Source organism: Balaenoptera borealis (assembly GCF_965194805.1).
Source record: "Balaenoptera borealis genome assembly, chromosome: 10".
Lineage (NCBI taxonomy): Eukaryota > Metazoa > Chordata > Mammalia > Artiodactyla > Balaenopteridae > Balaenoptera > Balaenoptera borealis.
The window spans coordinates 62,653,921-62,680,018 of NC_138874.1; the positions used below are offsets into that span (position 1 = coordinate 62,653,921).

Below are 26,098 nucleotides of genomic sequence, written 5' to 3' on the forward strand. Positions count from 1 at the left end.
AGATATGCAAATAATTTATCTCATGGGAGTAGGGAGTACTAGGAGGGTGGTGACGTGGCTCTCCCCTCCCATTTCTTATGGGGGAGGCTAGAAGGGAGTTTGTAAGAGGTTCTAAGAGCATCGCTAAGAGAGATGAAGGGGTGCTGGATGAAGGAAGATTGGAATCTTATTTCTTGGCTTAACTTCTCCTTAGCAGGAGAATTGCTAACCTGCTCCCTCTGCTGATTTGAACAGGGGGAAAAGATAATTGGAGAGTGTGGTAGACAGAAAAATCCACCCGCCACAAAGATGTCTATGTCCTAATTCCAGCAACCTGTGAAAATGTTACCTTACATGGCCAAAGGGACTTTGCAGATTTGATTAAGATTAAAGACCTTGAGATAGCGAGATTATCTTGGATTATCCATCTGGGCCTAATCTAATCACAAGAATCCTTGAAAGTGGAGAACCTTTCCCTGTCCTCAGAGAGAGAGAGGATGACTGGGATGATGGAAAAAGAGGCAAGAAAATTAGAGGTATGAAAGGAACTTGACTTGCCATTGCTAGCTTTAAAGTTGGAGAAAGAGGACCATGATCCAAGCAATGAAGATGGCTCTTAGAAGCTGGGAATGAAAGGAAACATTCTCCCCTAGAGCCTCCAGAAAGGAACACAGCCCTGCTGACACCTGCATTTTAGCACAGTGAAATCTGTGCTGGACTTCTGACCTACAGAACTGTGAGGTTTTTGTGTTGTTTTAAGTCACTGTTTGTGTAATTTGTTATGACAGCAATAGGAAATGAATACAGAGAGAGACATGGGGTTGGAGAGAGGGTACAGCATTTTGGCACAGTAAAATTGCATGAGTTGCTCGTGAGTTGAGTGGACATCTTGGAATACAGCCAGGCTTGAGCCATTCTGCCAAGACACATCCAAGAGACTAGATGCAGGGGAAAGGAGCTTAGCAGCAAGAGGCTTTGGGGTAGACAACCAAGGGTGACAGTTGAGAAAGATCAGATGAGATCAGGTTGGAGCAGCTCTTGGGGATGTGTAGCGGAGAGCCCTCCTTCCTGTAGGGTTTCCTGAAGAGCTCATGCATGCATTCCAAGATCAGTTTAGGACCTGCCACATATAGATTATTACCAGAACAGTGAAGATTGGACCGTGAAAGAGCCACTAGCCACTTGTATCAGTTAGATAGGCTAGGTTATGCTAAGTAACAAACAGCCCAAATCTTAGCGCTTTATGACAATGTAGTATATTCCCTGTCCATTCTCCATGTCTATCTCTACTCATCCTAGGGGGATCCATGCTCACATGTCGTTTGCTAAACGGAGCCACATGGGGACAGGAAAGTGTAATCCTACCATGTGCCTGGGGTTAGAACTGGGGATATTTATCCACCAGCACAAATGTCCATCAATCCCCCTTTTCCTTTCTATCCTTTCGTGGCCCAGAAGCTCCGGAGGAGAAAGGGCACCAGGACAGGAAGGGGAGATGGGCGAAAGAGCAGAGCGTGTGCCCTCCCTCATGGCATGACTGTCAGGTTGATGCCTGGCAGTATGGGAGGAAGGAGAGGACGTGAGAGCTAAATTAGATTTGCAACTGAGAATATAAATCACACTGGACTTTCCATTTAGATTTTGAAAACGAAAGGAGATGGGGAGGGGTTCTTCCTGAGATGTCATTACAAAATAGGAAATTTAGATTCATCAGGGCATGGATGAAGGCAGTACTTAGAAAATAAAGTGATTTTTTTATGTGACCCACTAATTCAGACTCTACTAAACCAACTACCCATGCATTTAATCCTCAAAATGATCCTTTGAAGTAGTAACTCTTATTACCTTCATTTTACATATCACCAAACTGAGGCTCAGAGAGGTTAAGTAACATGTCTAGTGGCACACAGCTCAAGTGGCTAGCCAAAACTCAAACCGAGATTTGTCTGATTCCAAGTATACTTTTAAAAGCCACTCTTGCTTCCCTGTGCCATAGTATTCTGATGTAAGTGACCCTTCTAAAGTAGGCAAGGAGAGACGCACTTACACTGTGAGTTATCCCTTTGTGGGTAGGAGGGTAAAATTAAAAGGAGCTTCAGGATGTAGCAAAAGGGACCTGCCGTTTCTGGGACACCTGCCGTGTGCCACATACTTGGCAAGCATTATCTTATTTAACTCACTGGGCAACTCTATAAGGTAAGCAATTCCATTCCAATTTTGCAGGTGAGCCAAATGGAGGTATCAAGACATAATGTGATTTGCCCAACGTCAAGCAACTAACAGGCAAGATTTGAATCTAGTTCTGTCAGTTTTGCAGAACTCTCTCCACCCAGCAGCAGTTCCCCATGAATGGGTTTTGGAGGAGTTAGAGGAGGGTTGGGGGCAGTCTCAGGTGCAACAGTTGAGGAGGGCCTGCGGGAGGAGAGGGTGTAATGGAGCAAGGAGCGTGGCAAGTGAAGGTGCAGAGATGTGAGAGTTTGGGGACCAAGAGTAGGCAGGTCTGGTTGTCACCCAGAGTGTGTAAGAACAGTGAGGGTGAGAGGAAAGGCAGCGCGGAGCCAGAAGGGGCCTAGTTTGGGATGTCAGGCTGAGGAGTTTGGCTTTGTTCCTGCAGACCCTGGGAGACCGTTTGCAGTGAGGTCTGGCGTGCTGCTGGGGAGGACTAGGAAGCCTGGAGGCTGCGGTTTCTGGGGCTGCCCCCGAGCCTTAGTGCAGGGGCTTTCTGCCCATAGAGCCACGGTCCTCTAGACAGGTGGAAAACAGGAAGGGGCTACTTTAGGCAGGAACATCCCTTAGGACAAAGGCATGGCTGGGGTTGGGGGAGATGATGGGGGGGAAGATTCCAGACACAGCAGGACAGACAATGGAAGGCACCAAAGCAGGGAGGGTGCATAAAGCAGCAGAAAGAATGTGTCTTTGGCACATGACAGACCTCTTTCAGGTCTCAGCTGTGTCTTTTACTATCTATGTGACACTGGGCACATAATTTTGCTTTTATGATGCTGAAATTCAATGAGGTCTGTGTGGTAGAACCTGCAGCTTTTCTTACTTTACTTTGGCATGCTCCAAAAGGTAGCCGCTTTCATTTACCTGAACTTCTTGCCGAGCCCCTTTCCTGCAGGGGAATAGGAAAACCCAACATGCAGGTGACAGTCTCTCCCAGTCTGTTCAGTCTCCTCTCAGTGCAGATGTCCCCAGTCTTCATTTTATTCTGCTCTCAGAGCTGATTTAATAGTCCCTGTGGGTTTCTGAATAGCTCTTCAAGTCAATGCTTGGTTTTTCCGTTTCATTCCTTCCCTTGCTTCTCTCCAGGATGACACCCGGGTATTTGAGGGCTTTAGTGCACTCCCATGGCAGTGGGGAGAGGTGTCCTCCATATCCAAGAGCTGGTCTGCTCTTCCCCTGGACTGCTAGCCACTAGGATATGACTGGTCACTTCTAGCCTTCTGGGTGATGTACTGGTGGAGTCTACGGTTTTGGCCATTTGTCCTCGGGTCACAAAGTTCCTGTCCATGGTGCCCTCTTTTTCTTGATCCTGTGCCTCTGCCCTCTCAGTACTTCTGTGTGCCCTCTTTGGGTCGCCTCCTGGATGGAGAGTCAGGGGTGCTGCCTCAGGCTCATTCCTCTGGCCATTTCTTGCAGACCCTGCTGTGCCACCACCCTCTGCCATGCCGGAATGCTCTTATGAGGGGCTTTTCCTAGAGGTTTACAGACTCCTGCCAGTAGACGTGGGAAGTGGGTCTTCACTTCTTTGGACGGTCTTGGCTTTCCCTTCAACCTATCTAATTTATCTGTTCAAGGTGAGACTGCAGTTAGAAGGGAAAGGTAGAACGCAATGGCCTGAATGCCAGCTTCCCCTCAATTCCTCTCTCCCTTCCTCCATCCATCTTTTATTTCTCACCACCTCTTGAATGTGAAGGGATGAACACCCTGACTTTTACTCGGGAAATACAACACCCCAGGCCATGTGGTTCGGGGTGCTGGCTCCATGCCTGAACTCCAGGGTTGGACAGGTTACTCAGGCCTGGATGACCAGGTTAGTCCCTTCCCCTGGCTGGGGACTAGTTCAGGGATGGACGTGTGACCACATTTGTGCACTGAGACGCAGCTCTGGGAACTTACTAGAACTTAGAACAGAGAAGCTCTCTCTTAAATTTTTTAACATTGAGATATAATTTATACAGAGTGAACTGCACAGATCTTCAGTGTTTGGTTTGAAGAATTTTGACAAATGTACAGTTGACCCTTGAACAACATGTTGACCCTTGAACAACATGGGTTTGAACTACACAGGTCCACTTATACAAGGATTTTTTTCAGTAAATATGTACCACAGTACTACACCATCTGCGGTTTGTTGAATCTGTGGATGTGGAACTGTGGATACAGAGGGCTGTAAAGTTATCGAGGATTTTTTACTGTGTGGGGTGTCCCTAACCCCTGCATTGTTCAAGGGTCAACTGTATACACATTTGTGTAACTAACACCCAAATAAAGGTATAGATCATTTCCGTCACCCTAAGAGGGTCCCTCAGGCTCTTTTCCAGTCAATCCCAGAAAGTGTCCTCTTGTCCCTTTCTAGTCAATACCACTCGCTCCCCAGTGCTCACAGCAGAGGTGATCACTAGTCTGACTTTTATCACAATAGGTTACTTTTCCTGTTCTAGAACTTTTCATTTTGGACTTTTCATTCTGTTCCACTTATCTGTCTATTCTTTATTTGATATCACACTGCCTTGACATACTGCCTTGAAGTTAGGCAGTATGAGTTTTCTAATTTTGTTCTTTTGCAATATATATATATATATATATATATATATATATATATATATATATATATTGCTATTTAGGTCCTTTGAATTTTCATGTGAATTTTAGAATAACACTTCCAATTCTTCAAAAAACAACATGCTGGGATTTTGATTGGGACCTAATTAAATCTATAGATCCATTTGGAAAAAGTTGACATCTTATCCATATTGAATCTTCCAATCCAAGAATATGATATCTCTCTCCATGTTTTTAGTTTTTCTTTCATTTCTCTCAACAATGTTGTATTATTCTCAGTGTAGAGCTCTTTCATTATGTTCATCCCCAAGTATTTTATATTTTGTGATGCAACTGTAAAAGGTTTTTAAATTTTTCATTTTCCACTTGTTTGTTGCTCCTATAAAATTTCTCTTTTTAGTGTTTGCTAAGCTGGTGGGAGGTAAAGCATGCAAAGGTTACCATGGGGAGACAGTCTCCCTGAGGGTAAATTCAAAAGAGGGGAGCAGAGATGAGAGCTAAAGAGGGATGGGGAAAGGGAGAGCGGGAGAGACAGAGAGCGAGAGTGAGTGAGAGAGAGGAGATATCCTGGACTTCACTGAAGACAATAAATTTATTTGTTTTTGATGAAGCCATTTTGAGCTGGATTCCTGTCGCTTGCAATTGAAAGAGTCCTGACTAATCCAATGTCTGACTTGGCGCAAACTTGCAGACTAGTGTGTATGCCTATGAAGACTAGTTCCATGCCTATGAAGAAAAGAAAAAACATGGCTCACCACTTCTTATTCCATCTTCCCATGAGTGAGAGCTGTGAGACTGCTGGTTTCCTCACTAGATGACCTATTAAGTGAGCCTTTTGCTAAATTCTTTTCTCCCCCTCCCTCTCTTCCCCTCCCCTCCCTTACTATTAAGTTAGTAGAATAGAACTACAGCCTATAATGGCTTCACAGGAAAATGCCAGTGAATATTATTGGGTAGTGCTTGAATAATGTAACATTGGGATGTCCTAGCAAGGCTGACAGCACTAAGGAAGTACTTGAGTTCCAAAACTTGTTATTTCTTGGAACACCCCTCATAGGATTTATGTAAAGTATACTATGCATAAAAACTTATTTATTTTATTTGCAAGAATAACTCACCATCATTAGCAAAACGGGCCTCAAACAAACACTGATAACACGACAACAGCTATGAGCAAGACCGACTCATGTGAACCCTGACCTTCAACTCTATATATCAGCATTTCCTGCTCTTGGTTCTGACTTGACATTGGTGGATTCCTTTGAACAAGTAAAGTCTCTATATTGATACACTTTAATTTTCACAGGAGAATTATGCTGTTTTTTTTCTTGTTTTCTTGCTTGATTTTTCTTGGAGTTGAGATTTGAAAAAGCATTTAAATTCCCTGAGAAGTAACAGGAAGGAATTTCTGAATGGATATGCTAGTCTCGAGGGAGGTGCAGATATAAGCTAGAGGATTTGGGGGAGATAAATACGATGGGCAGCCATAGAACTCACAGTAGACTACCTACAGGAGCCGCCATGTGAGCTGGGCTGTGAAGGGTGCCCAGGATTTAGAGATTGGAGGTGGGGTAGGAGTAGGAAGGAAGGCATTACAGGTGGAAGGCACAGCTTTTGCAAAGAAAAACTGAGAAGTTGAAGTTTGAGGATGCACCAGGAAGCTAGATTCACCTTGAGCAGAGAGTTTATGAAGGGTGTGGTTGACAGTAAGGTTAGAAGGGTAGAGAGGGACTAACTCCTGGAGCAAAGTGGGGCTTGTATACCATTTGCATCTCCAGTGTTGTTTCCATGTTATGATGAGGAAACTGAGGCACATGAATTAAGGGATTTGCTTACAGTCACACAGGTAATAAATGGTAGAAGTTGGGGAACATGAGCCCCCCCAGAGCCCAAAGTCTAATGTCTTGCCCATCACAGAAAAACTTTGGAAGTTTGTGGAGTGAAAGAGTCACTGGGGCTTTCTTAAATGTCTGTTGAGTTGAATTGATAGGTAGAAATTAGAGAGAAATCAGATTTTGGTTCAGGATGAGCAAACACTTTGAGGAAAAACAGGCTTCTATAACAAGTTCTTTTAACAACCAATTTTTGAGGTCTCTCTCTCTCACTGATGTAAATTTGTAACTGATAATGGTTCCCTCTTCCTTTTGGCCACAAAGAAGCTTAATGTCAAATTTGTGGCTCTCTAGAATGGCTGGTCTGCCTTCTGTAGAATGGCTGGTCTGCCTTTCTGCATGTTAATCTTACCCCTTGCTTTATTTTTTTCCTGCCCTTTTGTCCCTTTGCTGTTTATTTTAACCCTTTGCATTGGACATATTCATTCAAGCTGCCTCAAATTTGCATGTAATTATCTAATTAATGGGGGCACAGGTTGAGAAATTCTAACAGATGTGCTGCCTTGTGAGGTCATGAGCTCACCACCATCAGAGGTATGTAAGAAGAGACTGAAGGACCTTTTGGCTCTAAGATCCATTCAGTTCCAAGATACTTTGATTATAAGAGTTGGAAGTAGGTCATTGTTTCACAGCACACACAGCCATCCCCGCAACAAGCGGCACCCCAGCGCCCATAATAAAGTCCTCTTCCTCTCACAGGCCTGAGGTCCTCTGGCTACAAAGGCTAATGAGACTCTGGGGGTTGGGGATGCAGGCTGCCTGATACTGGGGCAACAGTGCAGATGACATTAATAGCATGTGACTAGCCATGGATTGATTGAATAAGCAGAAGTTAAGGTTTGGGCTGATAATGATTCATTACTATTTGGGAAAAACCTGATAGGGATGCTCTCACTCTAAGAATTAATTAGATTATGCTTCATCAGTTGTATTGAGCAGAGTGTAAATGGCCCTCTGGGTACAGAACTCTCCAGTTAGAGGAATTAGCATTCCTTCCACCCAGCAAGACATGGGAACAGGGAGCTTCCTTCTATTGAAGAGCAGGCAAGATGGGGAGGGGAGGAACAGGGAGACAGAGGCATGCAAACTTGATGTTTGCCTTCCCAGCATCCATCTCCCTTCCTCCTCTGCTTTATCATTTGCAGATGCTCCCCTTTGTCATTCTCAATCCAAGCAAGGGTGGGGCTCCTCTCCAGCTCAAGTTGGGAGGGAGAGCATGTAGCCAAAGCTGGACCAATCAGTGTCCTGCATTGCCTGGGCCACAGTGATAGGTTCAGGGATGTACATTTGTGACCCAGTCAGATTCCATGAGACTTGATGAGACATTTGCTGGGAATCTAGGGAAAACCATTCTCTTACTTTTCCCAAAGGATGTGAGGTAGGAGCTGCGGCAGCCATTTTGTGATTCGAGCCCCCAAGCCACCGGGTCACTTCCAGCATTTGAGTCTCCCCAGCTGATGCCACATGGAGCAGAGACTACTGTCCCCACTGAGACCTGTCCAAATTACAGATTTGCCAGCAAATATTGTTATTGTTTTAAGCCACTGAGTTTGGGGCTATTTGTTACACAGCCATTGATATCTAGAATAGTTCATCTCCCATATTTTGGACTCTAGGCTAATCTTTCCTTACTGCAAACCTGATCATCTTGCCGTTCTGCTTAAGAAGTCCTCAAAAGTCTGCAGGTTAAAGACCAAACTTCCCTGTGTGGTATTTAAGGCCTTTCAGGTTCTACCTCTGAGATCTCATCTCCCTGCCTTTCCTCTTGGATATTCTATCCTCTGTCACACAGAACTGCTTGCAGCTCCATAAACAGTTCATACTCTCAGGCCTCTGTGTCTTGTGTGTGCTGTTCCCTGTGCCTGGGATGCCTGTTGGGTCCCTATCAGAAGACTCCTCTGTGGAGAAGTCCTTCTCTCGTTTTTCTTTCTCGAACTCCTGTTGGCCAAATATTGGACTTCTTAGATTAATCACTGTATTCTCTCCTTCTCCTTTTTTTTTTAAAATTAATTAATTAATTAATTAATTTTTGGCTGCATTGGGTCTTCGTTGCTGCCCGCGGGTTTTCTCTAGTTGCGGTGAGTGGGGGCTACTCTTTGTTGCGGTGCGCAGGCTTCTCACTGTGGTGGCTTCTCTTGTTGCGGAGCACAGGCTCTAGTTGCGCGGGCTTCTCATTGCAATGGCTTCTCTTATTGCGGAGCACGGGTTCTAGGCATGCAGGCTTTAGTAGTCGTGGCAGGCGGGCTTCAGTAGTTGTGGCACATGAGCTCAGTAGTTGTGGCTTGCAGGCTCTAGAGTGCAGGCTCAGTAGTTGTGGCACACGGGCTTAATTGCTCCGCGGCATGTGGGATCTTCCCGGACCAGGGCTCGAAGCCGTGTCCCCTGCATTGGCAGGCGAATTCTTAACCACTGCGCCACCAGGGAAGTCCCTCTCCTTCTCCTGTTTTTGTACATAGTCTCTGTTTTTCTATATGGAGAATTTCCTTGACTTTACCTTTCCACCCTTCCTATGGAAAATTCTGCTTTGGTAATCTCATTTTAAATTTCCAGCAGCCCTTTCTTATTCTGATTTTCACTGTATCTTGTACTTGTTTCATGTTTTATGTTTCTTGCTTCATGAATGAAGTAGCTTCTTGAATCTCTCTGCTCTTCTCTATGCTGAATTATCATAGCTTCCTTGTGGGTCTGTTTTTCTGTATTTCTTAGTTTCTTGCTTTCATGTTGGCAGCTTGCCTCAAATGTCTGGCAATTCTGAGTTGTCCATTCATGTTTAAGAAGGAGCAGCTCGGGAGCTCTGAGGACGTAGGGCTTGCAGGGTTCCCCTGTGGTGGGTGAACAGGAAGCTATTACGCTGGAAGAGCCCGAGTGCCATAGGTGTAGGCTGCAGCACCCCCATGAGCTGTCTTTGGTGGTCCCAGATAGTTCATTCCAGCCCCCGAGAGTGCGTTCTTCCTTGTCACTGGGTGATGCACGCTTTGATGTAGGGCCCCACTGCACATGGAGTGGTATAGGAGGGGTGATGAGCCTTATAAAGACTTTGGATTCACCCCCTCTATTCATTCCCTGATCTACCTTCTCACCCTCCTTCTTACTTGGTAACTTTGAATCTTGAACCTCTCTGTGGTTGGACACGGCAGGACAGCCTCCTCATTGTCTGTAACCACATTCTCATGTGTTCCGGACTGCTGCTTCCTCCGTCCGACTCCATCCGTTTCCAGCCAGTTTCTGTATTCTAGAAGTACATGAAGTTCCTTTTCCATTGATGTCCCACCTCTGTTCTCTTTGTCGTATTGGGTTTATGCCTTTTAAATTCTCTCACTGTCATTTTACAGGGATCTCATCAGGCAGGGGAGATGAGGGCTGGTCTACCATTAAGAACAGTAAGTTCAGACTATGTGCTTCTGCCTTCCTGCCCTGGGAAGGACTTTAGAGAACACTGACTCAGTTTGAAATGAGGAAACCAAAATTAGAATAGGTATAGCAGCTGGCCAAGGATGAATGGCCTAGTAGGGAAGTGGTAGAGTATATTAGTTTAGAGCATAGACTCTGAGACCAGTTGGCCTGGGTTTGAACCCTGGCTCCATCACTTACTAGCCATGGGACCTTGAGAAAGATATTTAACTTCACTGTGTCTCTGTTTTCTCATCTATAATATGGGGATAAAAATACTGACCTTGTAGAGTTGTGAGAATTAAGTGAGTTACTATATATGAGGTGCTTAGAATAGGGCCCATCACGATGAGTTGTCTATTAGTGGAGAAACTTAAGCAGTGAGTTTCAGATCTTAGCCAACTCAGGCCCTGCACCAGTATGTCTTATGAGCTTCTATCACATGAAGTTTCTAAACAAATAGAAACACAGCCATTGCTAAATTAAGTGCAAAGTCATCATCCTGGTAGCTCAAACCCCCCGCAGTGTCTTTCACCTAGCCTTTTCTCCTGTTACCGCAGACTCCTCCCCCTCTTGCCCTATCCAAGCCATGCCTTCTAGGCTGATCCCCTTGGTCCTGCTTCTTCATGGCTGATTGGAATAGCTTTTAAATGCAGTCCCTAGGGCCCAACATTGATAACTATATTATAGCTAATGGCACCGTCAACTGCCTGGAGAATCCCTCTCTTGTCTCTTTTGCTGCTGCCTTTACTGAGCTTTAAATCTGTTTAACAGAAAAGACTTTTGTCCTATTTGCCTCTTGGCTCCCATCAAAATTTCCTGGAAGGTAAGGACTGTGGCATAGTCATCTTGGTTTCCTCCAGAAGGCTGATGAATTACTTCACATCTGCTAATAAGCAGAATGGAACAACTCAAAGATGGGTAGACCTAATGGGGGTCTCAACTACACCAACTGTGCATCCTTGGGTAACTAAATTAACTTCTGTTGTCCACCACTACCTCATGTACATTTTAAGACTCAAATAAGGTGCCAAACCTTGTACAAACCTGAGAAACTGTGAGAGGAGGATTTTGAGAACATGCTGATAATGAGACAAGCTGAGCAGTGGTGACAAGGATTCCCTGCAAGTAGGGGGCGTTAAGAGAGATAAAACCCCAAGGATCTATTGGAGAGGACTTGGCAGAGGCAGGTAGTGTTGGCCAAGGGGAACTGTCACCTATGGGAGGTAGTAGGCAGGTGACCAAGAGGACAGGAGTCTTGGATGTCTCCTGTGTTGAGCTGATGGTTGGTACCCTAGGAAAGGATGAGATGCCTGAGAGAATGTGGAGACAGATCCGAGTGCTGAGGACAGGATTTTAGGGAAGAGCAACAACTTTTGAAGTTTTAGGCTAGAATTGTAGCCCATGGAAAGAGGAGAGCACTCTGTGATATAGCAGGAGACCAGGAGAGCACTGTCTAGGAGCCTGTGAGGTGAGAATTTCAAGAATGAATGCTGATTACTGATTGGGTATTTGTTGATATTAAGAGATTATGTGACTTTTTTTTTAGATGTGATGATATTGTGTCTGGTTTTGTTTTTTAAAGTCCTAATCCTTTAGAGATACATAGTGAAGGATTTACAGATGAAATGATAGGGTGTTTGGTATTTGCTTTAAGACTTTTTTTTGATGTGGGCCATTTTTAAAGTCTTTATTGAATTTTTTACAATATTGCTTGTGTGTTATGTTTTGGTTTTTTGTCCGTGAGGCATGTGGGATCTTAGCTCCCGGACCAGAAATCGAACCCGCACTCCCTGCATTGGAAGGCAAAGTCTTAACCACTGGACCACCAGAGAAGTCCCGGTATTTACTTTAAAATAAACTTGTGGGATATCTAAAAGGGACACACTTAAGATTCAAAGATACAAATAGGTTGAAAGTTAAGGATGGAAAATATATACCATGCAAACAATAAACAAAAGAGAGCTGGTGTGGCTATACTATTATCAGACAATAGACTTTAAGACAACTTGTTATTAGAGACAAAGAAGGACATTTTACAATGATTAAAAAGGTCAATCCATCAGGAAGACATAACAATTATAAAAATATATGCATCTAACAACAGAACTTTGAAAACATGAAGGAAAAAAAAAAACCCCTGGCAGAATTGGAGTGAGAAATAGATAATTCAACAATAATAGTTGGGGGTCTTCAGTACTCCACTTTCAATAATGGATAATATGAGGCAGAAGATCAACAAAATTAAGCTTGAACAATACTCTAAACCAACTTGGCCTAACAGATATCTATAGAACACTCCATCCAACAAAAACAAGATACGTGTTCTTTTCAAGTACACATGGAACATCTTCCAGTTCAGACTATATGCTGGACCATGAAACAAGTCTTAGTAAACTTAATATAGAGGATAGAAAAACAATAAAGTCAATGAAACTGAAAGTTGGTTCTTTGAAAAGATCAACAAAATTGACAAACCTTTGACTAGACTGACCAAGAAAGAAAGAGAGAAGAATCAGGTGACTAAAATCAGGAATGGAAAAGAGAACATCAATATGGATCTTACAGAAATAAACTGGATTGTCAGGGAATACTATGAACAACTGTATACCAACAAATTAGATAATCTAGATGAAGTGGACAAATTCCTAGAAAGACACAAACTACCAAAACTGACTCAAGAGAAATAGAAAATCTGAATAGACCTATAACAAGTGGAAATTGAATTGGTGATTAAATTTCTGACAAAGAAAATACCAGGACCAGATGGCATCACTGGTGACTTCTACCAAATATTTAAAGAGAAACTAATACCAGTCACAAACTCCTCCAAAGAGCAGAAGGGAGGGAACACTTCTCAACACAGTCTATGACGCCAGATACCTTATTACCTAGGTACCAAAACCAGAAAAAGACAACACAAGAAAATAAAACTACAGATCAGTATCCTTTGTGAATATAGATGCAAACAAGATACTGGTAAGTCAAATCCAGCAGCCTATAAAAAGGATTATACACCATGATCAAGTGGGATTTATCCCAGATTGCAAGATTGGTTGACATCTGAAAATCAATCAGTGTAATATATCAATGCATAGAATAAAAGACGAAAACCATGTGATCATCTCTGTAGACACAGAAAAAGCACTTGACAAAATCCAGCACTTTTTCATACTAGGAATTTGAAACACAATTTCAGATTAGGAATAGAAGATGTAGTGGTTGACTGGTCCTCCCACCCCACAAATGTCCAGATCCCAGAGTCTGTGAATGTCACCTGATTTGGAAAAAGTGTCTTTGCAGATGTAATTAAGTTGAGGATCTAGAGATGAGATGATTCTGGATTACCCAAGTGGACCCTAAATCCGATGATGAGTATCTTTCTAAGAGACAGAAAAGACACAGAGACACAGGGAAGAAGTCCATCTGAAGTTGGAGGCAGAAATTGGAGTGATGCAGCCACAAGCCAAGGAATGCCTGCAGTCATCAAACGCTTGAAGAGGCAACAAAGGATTCTCCTCTAGAGCCTTTGGAAGAAGCATGGCCCTGTGACACTTTCATTTCAGACTTCTGGCCTCCAGAACTGTGAGAGAATACATTTTTTTCTTTTTTAAAAAATTTTTATTTATTTATTTATTTGGTTCCGCCAGGTCTTAGTTGCGGCAGGCAGCCTCCTTAGTTGCGGCATGTGAACTCTTAGTTGTGGCCTGTATGTGGGATCTAGTTCCCTGACCAGGGATCAAACCCGGACCCCCTGCATTGGGAGCGCGGAGTCTTAACCACTGGACCACCAGGGAAGTCCCCCATTTCTTTTGTTTTAAGCCACCAAGTTTGTGGGAATTTGTTTTGGCAGCTATATTCAGAAGGGGACTCTCTCAACCTAATAAACCGCATTCATGAAGAACCCACCGCTAGCATCATACCTAATGGTGAAAGACTGAACACTTTCCCTCTAAGATCAGGAACAACATAAGGATGTCTGCTCTCATCACTTGTATTTTAGCCAGGACAGTTAGGCAAGAAAAAGAAATAAAAGGAAATGTAGCTTGTAAAGGAAAAAGTAAAACTATGTCTATTTGCAGATCACATGATTTTATATATAGAAAAATTTAAAGAATTAAAAAAAACTATTAGAACTAATAAACCAGTTTATCAAGATTACAGGATATGAGATCAAAATACAAAATACTAGCAATGAACAATCTGAAAATGAAATTAAGAAAACAATTCTATTTATAATAGCATCAAAACAAACAAAATATTTATATGGTTACCATATTGTACAGTAGGGGTGATTGCAGAAAGTTCTTTTGGCAGCACTGCTGCTGTAGAATGGCAGCTCTAGAGAGCCAGGGCAGGCATTACAAACATGCTCTCCTGGACATCCACTTGCAATGACTGCAAGTAACATATTCGTGCAGTGGTTACTTCTTGTGATGAAGCTGTTGAAAATATCCAGTTCTTTATTGCACCTTGTAGGATGCAGTACTTGACTGGTTCAGAATTTGCATGTAAGCAGGATAAAATGTACATGGAAAAGAGATGAAACAAATATACTAAAACATCAAGTATGATTATTTTGAGTAATGGGAATATGAACCATCATTTTGCTTCTGGCTCTTTGTAGTGGACTGTGCAGCCAGAGTTCTTGTTTTTCCCCACTTTTCCCACCCCAAACCCTGAAACATATGACTCAGGTGACATTCTTTGAATTCCTAGAAACAGCCATGCCTGAAACTATTGCACTCTGGATTTACTCATTCCATAAACTAGTTAAGTTGATTTGAGCTGGGTTTTTATTATTTACAACCAAAAGAATACTTACTGGGATAGTGAAGCAGGCTCTGAGAGGCCAAGCTCTGTGCCCAGGGGTCACCCAGCGGGAGATTCCGCAGGGAATCCTGCTTTTGACCGTCATGCTACTCAGGGCCCTCCACTGGGCACAGTGGTTGCAGGTATCCTGGGCTAAAAAAAATAAAGAATTCTTATCTAATTGTGCTACTTTTCTGAATTTCTATGTTTTCCACAATGTGCATCTATTCCTCATCAAATTGGAAAAAAATTTTTTCAGAAAACTTGAGAAAATGTGATGTATGTAATGTAACATGTAAAAAAAAAACAGGTGGGAGAAGTGAGTGGGATATAGATGAAACAAGACTGGCCGAGAGTTGATAATGGTCAACGCTGGGGGATGGATTCATGGGAGTTCATTATACTATTATCACCACTTAAAAATTTTCCATTAAAACAGTGAATGGTGATCAACAGTATTATCTGATGCAGAGGATCAGAAATGTGCCAGTTGACTTGACAATGTTCCAGAGGGGCTCTTTAGAAGAATGTTGTGGAGAAAAGTCAGAAAACAAAAGGGGAGGAGTGATGGGGTTATGGGTGAGGAAAGTGGAGGCGGTAAGTATAGAGGTCTTTAAAAAAATATTTGGAGGTTAGACAACAGAAAGGATGGTTATTAAAAATAGTTTTAATTAAGTAGTCAATTTTCTATAGTATCACGTGATTTTCTATATTTTTAAAAAATATTTTTTCACTTAAAAGTCATACTTACAAGTTGAAAACTAGAAAAATAAAAAGGAGTAGAAAAACACAAACAAATGATCACCCATTGTCCTACTGGGAAAGGACACGTGCCAGTCTTTTCATGCATTTCCTGCCAGTCGTTATCATTTACCTGTTGATCTCTCTGTATTCACATATCAGGTTCTGCTTCACACACAACTTTGTATTCCACTTTTTACACTGAATACTAGTATTTCCTTTTGCTGCTATAACACCTTGATAGCATCATGTAAATTAGTTACAGAGTATCTCATCATGCTGTGGTACTCTAATATACCAAGTCATTTTTCCATTTTGGGACAATTAAACTGAAGGAGTCAGCTCCCAGGGAATGGGGCAGTAGAGGGCAAGGACACCTGTCCATGGTTAGCCCTGGAACCGAGGAGTGCCTGGCCTTACTCTAAGAGTTGTGTTGGAGGAGTGAATACCTGAAAAGAAATTTTGAGTTGAGAAGGATGCTGTTGAAGAAAATCACATCAAAGGGAATCTAAAGTAAGAGAGAAACTTCAGAAGAGCTGAGGTGGGGCATTTGATTGGGAGTTGACGAGTTGGGAATTTGGTTGGGACTTGAAAGGGTTTTCTGATCCTGGGATTACTTGAGGCCAACTTTTCCGTAATTAATCAGCCACTGAAATTCTTCCTGATTAAGGGTAGGATAGGGCACAGTGTTTGGGCTAGGAGACTGCTGCATTGTTTAGAGTTCTTAATTATACTTATAGAATTGGATAGCTTTGTGCTTAAGAAGATGGGTTTGGGGCAATGGTCTGGATCCAAATCCTGGGTCTGCCATTTACTGGTTCTGAGGACTGTAGCAAATTACTTAACCTCTTTGCGCCTTGATTTTTTCAACTATAGAATAAACAATGATATTAATATTGATATCTTAATATTTATTAGGATTACATTTAAAAATCTATGTTAAGCATATACAACAGTGCATGGAACCTAATAAACATTAAAAAATATTAGCTATTATTATGACTGACTTGGTTACAGGTAACAGAAATTCAACACAACTAGATTAGGGAAAAGGGAGGGATTTAGTGACTCTTGTAACTGAAAAGTATAAGAAACCAAGCATTTCTAGATCCATTTTATTATCAGGAATATCTTGAGGCTTTGCTTTCTTCTGTGTTGGTTTACTTCTCAGGCAGGTTTTCCAAAAGATGGCCAACAGCTTCTCTGTGTTTACATCCTACTTTCTGAGCAATGCCAGCAGAAGTCAGAGCTCCTTTTTCTTGAAGCTTCAGCAAAGACTTTGGAGTTGGGTCTTACTGACCTGGCTGGTATTCCCAGCCCATGAGTTATCTGATTACTTTGGCCAGGGGAATTCAATGCTGTTGGCTAGGCCCAAGTCCCACTTAACCTTTAGAGCTGAACCACATGGTCTGAGGGTGGGGGAGGAGGGATAGTCCCAGAAGAAAATGAGTTGTTTTTTTAAAAAAATTAATTAATTAACTTTTTTGGCTGCGTTGGGTCTTCGTTGCTGCGCACGGGCTTTCTCTAGTTGCGGCGAGCAGGGGCTACTCTTCATTGCGGTGCACGGGCTCCTCATTGTGGTGGCTTCTCTTGTTGTGGAGCACGGGCTCTAGGCGCACAGGCTTAGTTGCTCCGCGGCATGTGGGATCTTCCTGGACCAGATATCGGACCCACGTCCCCTGCAATGGCAGGTGGATTCTCAACCACTGCGCCACCAGGGAAGTCCAAGGTATTTTTATCAGAAGAAGAACAAAGGATATTGAGCAAGTAGAAAGTCATTTCTACTACACCTGAAGAAGCGGCAAAGTGGAGAAGGGCTGTGGAGGAAGGGAGGCAAGCAGAAGGAGAATCTGTGCCAGGTGGTGAGGCTACTAGGAGAGTGAGAGAGTGTCACATAGGCTGGTAGAATATTTCCCAAAGTGTGTTCCACTGAGTTCCAATTCAAGCAAATGTTAATAGGCGTTCTTGTGACAAAGGTTCTGTGGAGGAGGAAGTTTGGGAAATGCCAGGTATCTTTACTACGAAATTCTAGTTTTTAACACACCTCTGTATCTGGTGAATCTGCAGGATGGAGGTATAGGATTTGTGATTCCCAAACATATGGGACCATGGAACCTCTAGTCAGTGAAGCATTTTGTAGGATTAGTATCTGTGGAACACAATTTGGGAAACATGGTAGATGGTAATGAGGTTGGGGAATGCCAGGAGCAAGAGACTTTCCTGAAAGTTTGTAGGGGGACAGCGGTCTGCAGGTGGCTGTGGGCACTGAGGGGTAGACCTCTCCTTCTCAAGCATGGAGTCAGAGGATTCTCTCTTAGTCCAAAGGAGAAACCAAGATCAGATCCTTTTTCCTCTAACCAAGTTGGCCCTCACCCAGAGAACATACCCTCCCCAGATGTCAGTAAAGCAAACACAGAGGACTGCTGCAGATTCTAGCCCCTTTAGATGTAGCCGAGGAAGATGGGGAGGAGCCCCATCCCCGGGGAGAGCAAAGAATTACTAGGCCTACTCCTCCAGGCAGGGTGTGTCACACAATGATGGTGGGGCCTGATCTTGGAAGGTCTCTGCAGAGAAAGTTCTGTGTCCACCGTGTGTGCTCAGGGGCAGGAGGGAAGTTCCATCACTGGGTGTAATAGCAGGATCTCAGACAGCACTGTGTGCCCTGGAGAGGCGTCGCTTTTATGGGGCTGCCTGGGAGTAGCCATGCTCTTATGGAGATAACCAAGTCTTCACAAGCTTGAGTACCTAGGAGTCAACCCCCTAGAATCCTTTTGAATTATGTCACTGTAATCCTAATGTGCTCTTATAATCCCATGGTAGCTTTTGCATGGGAATTAATCCCACTGTACTCTAACAGAGTTGTGTGTTCTTCTGTATGACTTGAGACTAGAGGCTTCACCCTATACAGGGGATAGGCTGGTGACCAAAAGGGAAACATCTCATTGAAGGTGGCATTTGTCTGGAGGGCCAGTCCCCACAGAAAGGGACCCTACCACTACACTACCCTGAAGTGCAGTGCTGTTGTGAAGGTCAATAGCTACTGTTAATCAGTACGGTTTTAGGGACATCTATGTGCTAGGCACCAAGTTTTCAGTGTGCTTTTGTCGTTTCTGTGGATTCATGACGATTTATTTACAGTTGAGGAAATGGAGGTTCAGAGGTTAGAAAACTTTCCCGAGGTCACACAGATGGTAAGAGCTAGGGTTCAAATGCAGGTCTGTCTGATGCCAGAGACTATGCGCTTATATTAGGCAGGTAACAGAAGTGCTCAGAAAGCATGAAATGATGATACTCTTATGATTTACACAACAGGCTGGATTGGGCTTGATACTCATCCTGGGGAGGAGCCGTCACTGCTGCTCTTCTAAAAGAGGCGGCGTACGTCCTGGGGCATGGGTCCTGGGAGCCTCTTCATATCCTCTCTGTAGATGCCCTCTGGGAAACAGGGGCCATGGGTTTGAAGCTGCTTCTGCCAGTTCAGCTGTTCCTCGCAAGTGGGCATCAGCTGTAAAATGGCAGAATGTCCTGTCTTTGGCTCTGAGCGGCAAATGAGATAATTGTGTCTTGCAAAGCTGGCCACCCTGTCATCTCGTTTCCATGTTTGATGGGGTTCCTAAAAATTGGTACCATTTGTTGAATACTCCCTTGTGCTCCTTTTCAAGGAGTTTTGCTCTAAACGGAAGGAGAGAAATTAGGTAGTACCTGGAGGGAAAAGTGAGGTTAGGAGAGGCTGTTTTTTTTTTTTTTTTTTTTTTTTAGTAAATAAACCAATGAATGAATGAATAAACAAATAAATAATAAGAGCATGTTTGTATGCTGAAAGGAATGATCAGTAGTGAGGAGGCATATGATGAATGGGAGAGAGGGGAAAGATGGCTAAAGCTATGTCCTCAAGTAGGTGAGAGGGGAATAGATTTAAAGCACAGATTGAAGGAATGGCTGTAATCAGACATTTGGCTGAAATCTGGATATCCCATACTTACAGAACCCTCCAGGCCCTACCCCATAGGAGGGACACTGTGGGTCTTGGGGAAGAGCCTTGGATTTAGCCAGGGGGACCGGATCTCCAATGGCCCTGTGCTTCCTCTGGAGGGGCCTGGAACAGGCTGGATAACTTCTATGAGCTTTGGTTTTGGTCTTCTTGTAAAATGAAGATGATTTTACCTATTCCACAGAGTTGCAGCAAGTATTAAACAAGATAATGTAAGCAGAACACTTGGCATGGAAAATAAAAGTGATTTCAATTCCATCATCGAGAGATAACCATGTTTACCATTTTGATATATTTTTGCACCAGTCTTTTTCCAACTTAATATAAATACATACTTAAAAACACTATCGTTCTTTACATACTGTTCTGTAACATGCTTTTAGCACTTAAATATATTGAGGACAATTTTCCATGTCGTTAAATATTTTTCTATAACATCATTTTTTAAATGTATGCAGATCATTACAGTAGGTGGACTTACCATACTCTCTTTTAACCAATTCCTGTTGTAGACATCGTAGAAGTTGTTCCTTACTATCTTCTATTATAAATAGCACTGTTACAAACTTCCTTTTGGCTGTATTTTCTCATACATCCATGGTTATTTCCCTATGGAAGTTTTTGGGAAATGGAATTTCAGCTGAACTGTGGACAAGCTCTTTACCTTGCTACAGATAGAGGAAGAAGAGGATTTGGGGGATAGCACAGACGGTAGAGTGAAGTGTGGTACCCAAAGGGTGTTGATGAATGGGTTGCTGTCGTTCTGGAAGCAGGGCTCTGGGGGTCTGAGATAAATCTCTAGATGTGGCCTTTCTCCTTTAACAATTTAATTGCTGCTCTGGTTTAAGACATGAAGACAAACTTACCAAATATGAGGGAGCTGTGAAGCTGACAAGGATATGTTGAATAATGGAATCAAGATGCAAGGGAGACCCTTAGTGGCAGGAAGAATGGGCTGAAGCAAACAGGAGAGACTGAATAGGGAAAACTGTACTGTCTTAACAATGATAAATCTAGACTATACATGTTGGGGCTAGAGGAGAGCTGGATGAATGTCAGGTCATGCCAAAAAGACACAGGGGTTGATGTGATGTGGTTGCCCCCCAAACTCATGCAAAACAACCCAATAAACCTCAGGTGGTATCAGTTTGAGTACAGTGTCTAGACCACGTATCAGTGGAATGTTGGTAAGATGGAGCTCAGCCAAAAAAAAAGTGGTCAGGCTGGCGAATGATTTAGACCATGGCTGTGCAACAGAAATACAATGCAAGCCATGTCTATCTGTCTATCTATCTATATATCTATCTATCTGTCTAAAATTAAAAATTTTCTAGTAGCCAGTATTATATTTTAGATAACCCAATCTATCCAAAACATTATCATTTCAGCATGTAATCAATATAAACAAATTATTAATGAGATATTATTCTTTTTTTCCCCTTAAGTGCTAAGTCTTTGAAATCCAGTGTGTATCTTACACTTCCAGCACATCTCAGTTCAGACTCTAAATTTTCAATGGTCAAAGTGAAACCAAAACAAAAGTGTGTATTTAGTGGGAAAGTATTTCATACTGCTTTTGTTTTTATTTATTTTTATTTTATTTTATTTTATTTTTTAAATTTATTTAATTTATTTTTTTTGGCTGCATTGGGTCTTCATTGCTGTGCTTGGGCTTTCTCTACTTTCGGCGAGCGGGGGCTACTCTTCGTCGCAGTGCGTGGGCTTCTGATTGGGGTGGCTTCTCGTGTTGCAGATCACGGGCTCTAGGCGTGCGGGCTTCAGTAGTTGTGGCACACGGGCTCAGTTGCTCCATGGCATGTGGGATCTTCCCAGACCAGGGCTCGAACCCATGTCCCCCGCAATGGCAGGCGGATTCCCAACCACTGCACCACCAGGGGAGCCCAGTGCTTTTGTTTTTAAATTTAAAATTTAAATAATTAAAATTAAGTGTAATAAAAATTGAGATCCTCAGTTGCACTAGCAACACTTCAAGTGCTCAGTAGCCCCATGTGGCCAGTGGCTGTCAATATTGGACAGTGCAGGTCTGTGCCCTGTGGATGCTACTCAAAGTGCGGTCCATGGGCCATCAGCATCTGCATCCCCTGGGAGGTGGTTAGAGATGCGGATGTTCAGGCCCCACCCAGAACTCCTGAGTCAAAATTTGCACTTCAGCAAATTCTCTAGATGCTTCCTGTGCTCACTACCATTTGAGAAGTAGTGATCTAGATGTCAGGTGATAATTTGGGGAATTTCTGAAGAAACTGAGTGTGTTTTGCATGGGAAAAGGAAGCCTCAGGAGACTGTGATAACAATCTTCAAATATTTAAAGGCCTGTATGTGGGAGGTGGGAAAGATGTGGTCTCAGGTGGAAGAACTAAGACCACAGGTGGAGGTAGGGCTGGGGTGGGAGAAAGGGAACTGAACTTTTTAGAGCTTCCGTAGTTAGTCTCACTTAATCCTTGTTACAAAATAACTGGACTTAGAGTTAAGTCAGACAATCTGAGTTTGAATCTCACCACTGCTAATCACTGTGTATCTTGAAGGAAGAATTGCTTAGCCACTCTGAGCCTCAGTTTACTGTCTGTAAAATGGGGAAAATAATAATCCACCTGCCAGGGCTAATGTAAAGACTGTGTAGGCAAGGACCATATTCACTGTATTTACCACACCCTTTCTGAGCTCGGCACAGACCTGGCATAGATTCAGCCCGCAATAACGATTTCTTTGTAAACCAGGCAAAGCTCTGATGTGTGAAGGATGGCTATTACTGCTATTAGCAGCAGGCTTGTGGTTTGGGTGACGGGTTGCGTTTTTCAGTAGACACAAATGAACCCTGCCCCTGCGCGCCTTCATCCCACTGAAAGCCCATTTTTTATTTACAGCCCCAATTGATCTGGATCGATCTATCCTCAAACCTTTTCATCAGGAGGGTGAAAATAGAAAAGCAGGGAGGGGAGATCGGGGCTCCTCCACCTTCCCTTGCTCAGCAGGTGGTGCCGGGTCTCTGGCCACTTTCCCACAGTTGGGGTAAAATATCTCCAAAGCATGGTACTGGGTCATTCCAAAAGGGGGAGGAACCTGGCCCATCAGAGCATTTCTCTGCTAAAGATCTCATTGCAGACTCGCCAAGCCACATCTGTGCTCTGTCAAGTAAACAAAGAATATCTACAGCTCTCAGGCAGGCACTAACATTAGCCAAGTGAGGGCTCTTTGGGGACCAGGGAAAGGAGGCTCACATTTGAAAATGAACTACTGTATGTGGATTTATTGCACTGCTTTTCCGATGGAGAGGGGGAAATATTTTTCTCTGGGAGATTAGAATTTACTAGTGGATTCAAGTGTAACTTTGGAGAGTGGCGGAGGTATTAGATGTGGCAGTATCACAGTATTATTTTATTGGCAATTAGATTTCAAACTGGCATGTGTGTATGAAAATAAGTCTCAATTATGGACCTGCGAATTTTCTCCACCATCTGTCAGCAGTTTGCTCCTTATGCCACAACATGTGTACCTTTGGAGGGAAAATGATTTAATAGCCCAAGTCAAGAGGTACAGCTCACCAAATTATACTGGAGTTTATAGCCAAGGACTGCATTTGTGATTTATGATGCAGAGAAAGCAAATAGAAACTTCCGTGCATGTGTGCATGCATGCACGCACACGCACGCGCGCACACACACACACACACACTTCAGGGTCTCACAGATGTCAGAGATGGAGGATACCTTCAAAAGGAGTGAGCTTAACTTCTTCACTTTACAATTGGGAAAAATCAAGTCCCAGAGAGGGCCAGGGACTTGTCCCAATGACACTGTGACAGGGGGCAGAGCTGGAACTATAACCAATAGGAAACTTAGGGTTGGGGCAGTGGTGTGTTAGTAAATGTGTAACAACCTCTGGGAAAATGAAAGCCCTGATGTGTAGTGCTTGTCTGTTCCTATGATGTAAATACTTTCATGGTGGTGATTTCACACCAATGCGATGCCACTGAATATGGAGTTTGGAAGGGATGTACGGTTGTCTCTCACAAGCCAATTTCTGTGGTTCCGGTGTACCATTGTTAAGGGGAATGAAATTGCTTAGGGAAATTTGTGGTTTGCCTGTCCAGCATCTGTTTCCCCTTCTAGAAAGAGTGCCCTAAGTTTTCCTGAGGGCATCCACCCCTACCATGTTCTTGACCTACATAATTTGGGTAGGGTGATCCCATCCAGGTCCAGGAGTGGCACGTGACACAGGCCTGGGCCAATAAATGTATTTTAATCTCCCTGGACATTGATTGGTTCAGGGATGGGCTTGTGGCCCAATTTGGCTCTGGGAGTCAGGCCCAGGACCTTTGTTTGAATTGGTGGTCTTAGAGCTATGAAGGAGTGCCCTGGATCTAGTGGTGGCCAGTTTGCCACCACGAGAGAAGAGGCTTTCTGAGAGTGAAGACAAACACAGAGGAAAACAGAGCTGAGAGACAGAGAGAATAGAAAGAATGGGCCCTGAGTATATTATTTGCTTCTGGATCTATCCCAGCTTCAAGTGTAATTTCTGGACTTTCTGAGAATCAGTGAACATGTTTCTTTATCAAGCATGTCGCTTCTGGTGGAAAGAGTCCTAACTAATGAGTTTGTCCCTGAGAGTTATACTAGGAAATCTCTAGAGCCTTTGGGACCTGATGCTTATTGGTAGAGCTTGAACTCCATGAGGCCACGAACGTTGTCTCACTCGGGCATCATTGCTTTCACAGAACCCAGCACGTGCCTGACATATGGGAAATGCTCAGTAAATATTAGTGGAACATCTTGTATCAGTCAGGTTTTGCTGTATTATGATGCAGTAACAAACAGCCCCCAAACTCAATGACTTATAACAACAAAGTTTTATTTCTCACTCAAAATCTTTTGTCATTTATGTTGGTTGCAGCTCTGCTCCATGCATCTTCATCTTAGGATCCAGACTGATGGAAGAGCTCCCATCTGGGACATGAGAATCTCATGGCAGAGGGAAAAAGAGCAAAGGCGGAACCTTGTGATGGCTCTTAGAGTTCCTGCTTAGATAAGGTACTTGGCACTTCTTCTCATGTTCCATTAGTCAATGCAAGTCAGTTGGCAGGGAGGTGTCCTCTATAGCAAGGCACTGCATGCCACAGATATGAGGAGAGATTTATAATCAATCCCCTTATGGGTTGGGGAGTGAGTAACGGGAAATAATAATACAGGTAACCACACACTTAAAGGGAGAATGTGGGAACGCAATTAGACCTTATCTTGTGAAACTGAACATTTGAATATACACTGACCCAGCAATGCCCAGAGAGCTTCTTGCATGTGGGCACCATGAGATGCATGCGGGAATGTTTCTAGGAGCATGTTTGGTACAGCATAAAACCCCCAATAACTCAAACATCTTAAATGTCTGTAGACTGGTGAATGGTTATATAAATTAGAAGACATTTACACAAAGGAATATAAGGCAGCAATGAAAACAAACAAACCTCAGCTATTTGGAAAAACATGAATACATCTTAGAAACATATTAAGTGAAGTAAGCAAGTCTCCAGAAGACTACACAGAGTTTGATTCCAATTTTATAAATCATTCTCATGTGAAAAAAATTATGCAAAACATAAATGAATGATAAACACAAAAATCGAGATTTGGCTGCTTTGGGTTGGGGAGAGTATGGGGATGGGATAGGTGGTTACACCTTACTGGTGATGGTCTAGCTTCTAAGTTGGGTGGTGAGGTGGGGGGGTCATTTTCATACTATACATTTTAACACATTTGTTAGATTCTTTCATCTCTCAAATATTATGTTCAAAATGGAATTAGAAAGAGTGCAAAAATAACCACTAGGAAAATAAATAATTATAAAAGATGTTAAGAGTGATTATGGAAAAGAGCTGTCTTAAAAAGTGGGCTTTCTAGAAGCAAATTTGGCAAATACACTTTGGGGCAGAGTTCAGGGGCCTGGAACAGAAGGTGGGGCATTGAGGGTTCTGGCCTCTCAGCACAGACCCTGTGCAGGGGGCAGTTCACACCGTCAGGCCTCCCCACGCCTGGGGGAGGATCAGCGTCCTCACTGGCCCCAACATCATGCTCATTAGGCCACTTCGGGGACTGAGATGCCCGGAGGCACCCTGCACATGGGCCTGGACATTTCAGGTCTACAAAGGAAGGTCCACCACCGTGAATGAACACACCTGGCCACTGGGTTTGTCCAACAGGTGTCTTGATTTAACTGCCCCTGAGTTTGGTCCTCTCTGGGTGTATAGAGAAGGCTCCATTCTGGCCCTGTGAAGTTGAAGACGTCCCACCCAGATGGCTGGTAAAGTTGGTCGCTGCTCTTGGTCACCCCCATGCAACGCTGACCACCCCAGTGAGGCTGCATTCTGCTGGAAGAGTCTCTGACCTGCTTTCCAAACTCAGGGCAGGAGAAGGAAGCTTCAGATTGCATATTATGGATCCCTAGTAAAATAACCCAAGAGCACCTGCCCCCAGATGTTTCACCACCTTCCTGG

At 43.3% G+C, this 26,098-nt stretch overlaps 1 protein-coding gene across 4 annotated transcripts in view; it reads left to right on the plus strand.

The window, feature by feature from the left end:
* RPS24 (ribosomal protein S24) overlaps positions 1-26,098 on the plus strand; it is a 346,544-nt gene that overhangs the window by 54,974 nt on the left and 265,472 nt on the right. For all 4 annotated transcript variants that reach the window (XR_014249410.1, XM_082408821.1, XM_082408820.1 and 1 more), the window contains exon 5: positions 24,502-24,638. Coding sequence is in view for 3 of the 4 variants with exons in the window: in XM_082408821.1 (XP_082264947.1) it covers positions 24,502-24,633 (132 nt within the window). In the remaining variant the exon portion in view is untranslated. Of the gene's footprint in view, positions 1-24,501; positions 24,639-26,098 lie in introns of those variants that run through there.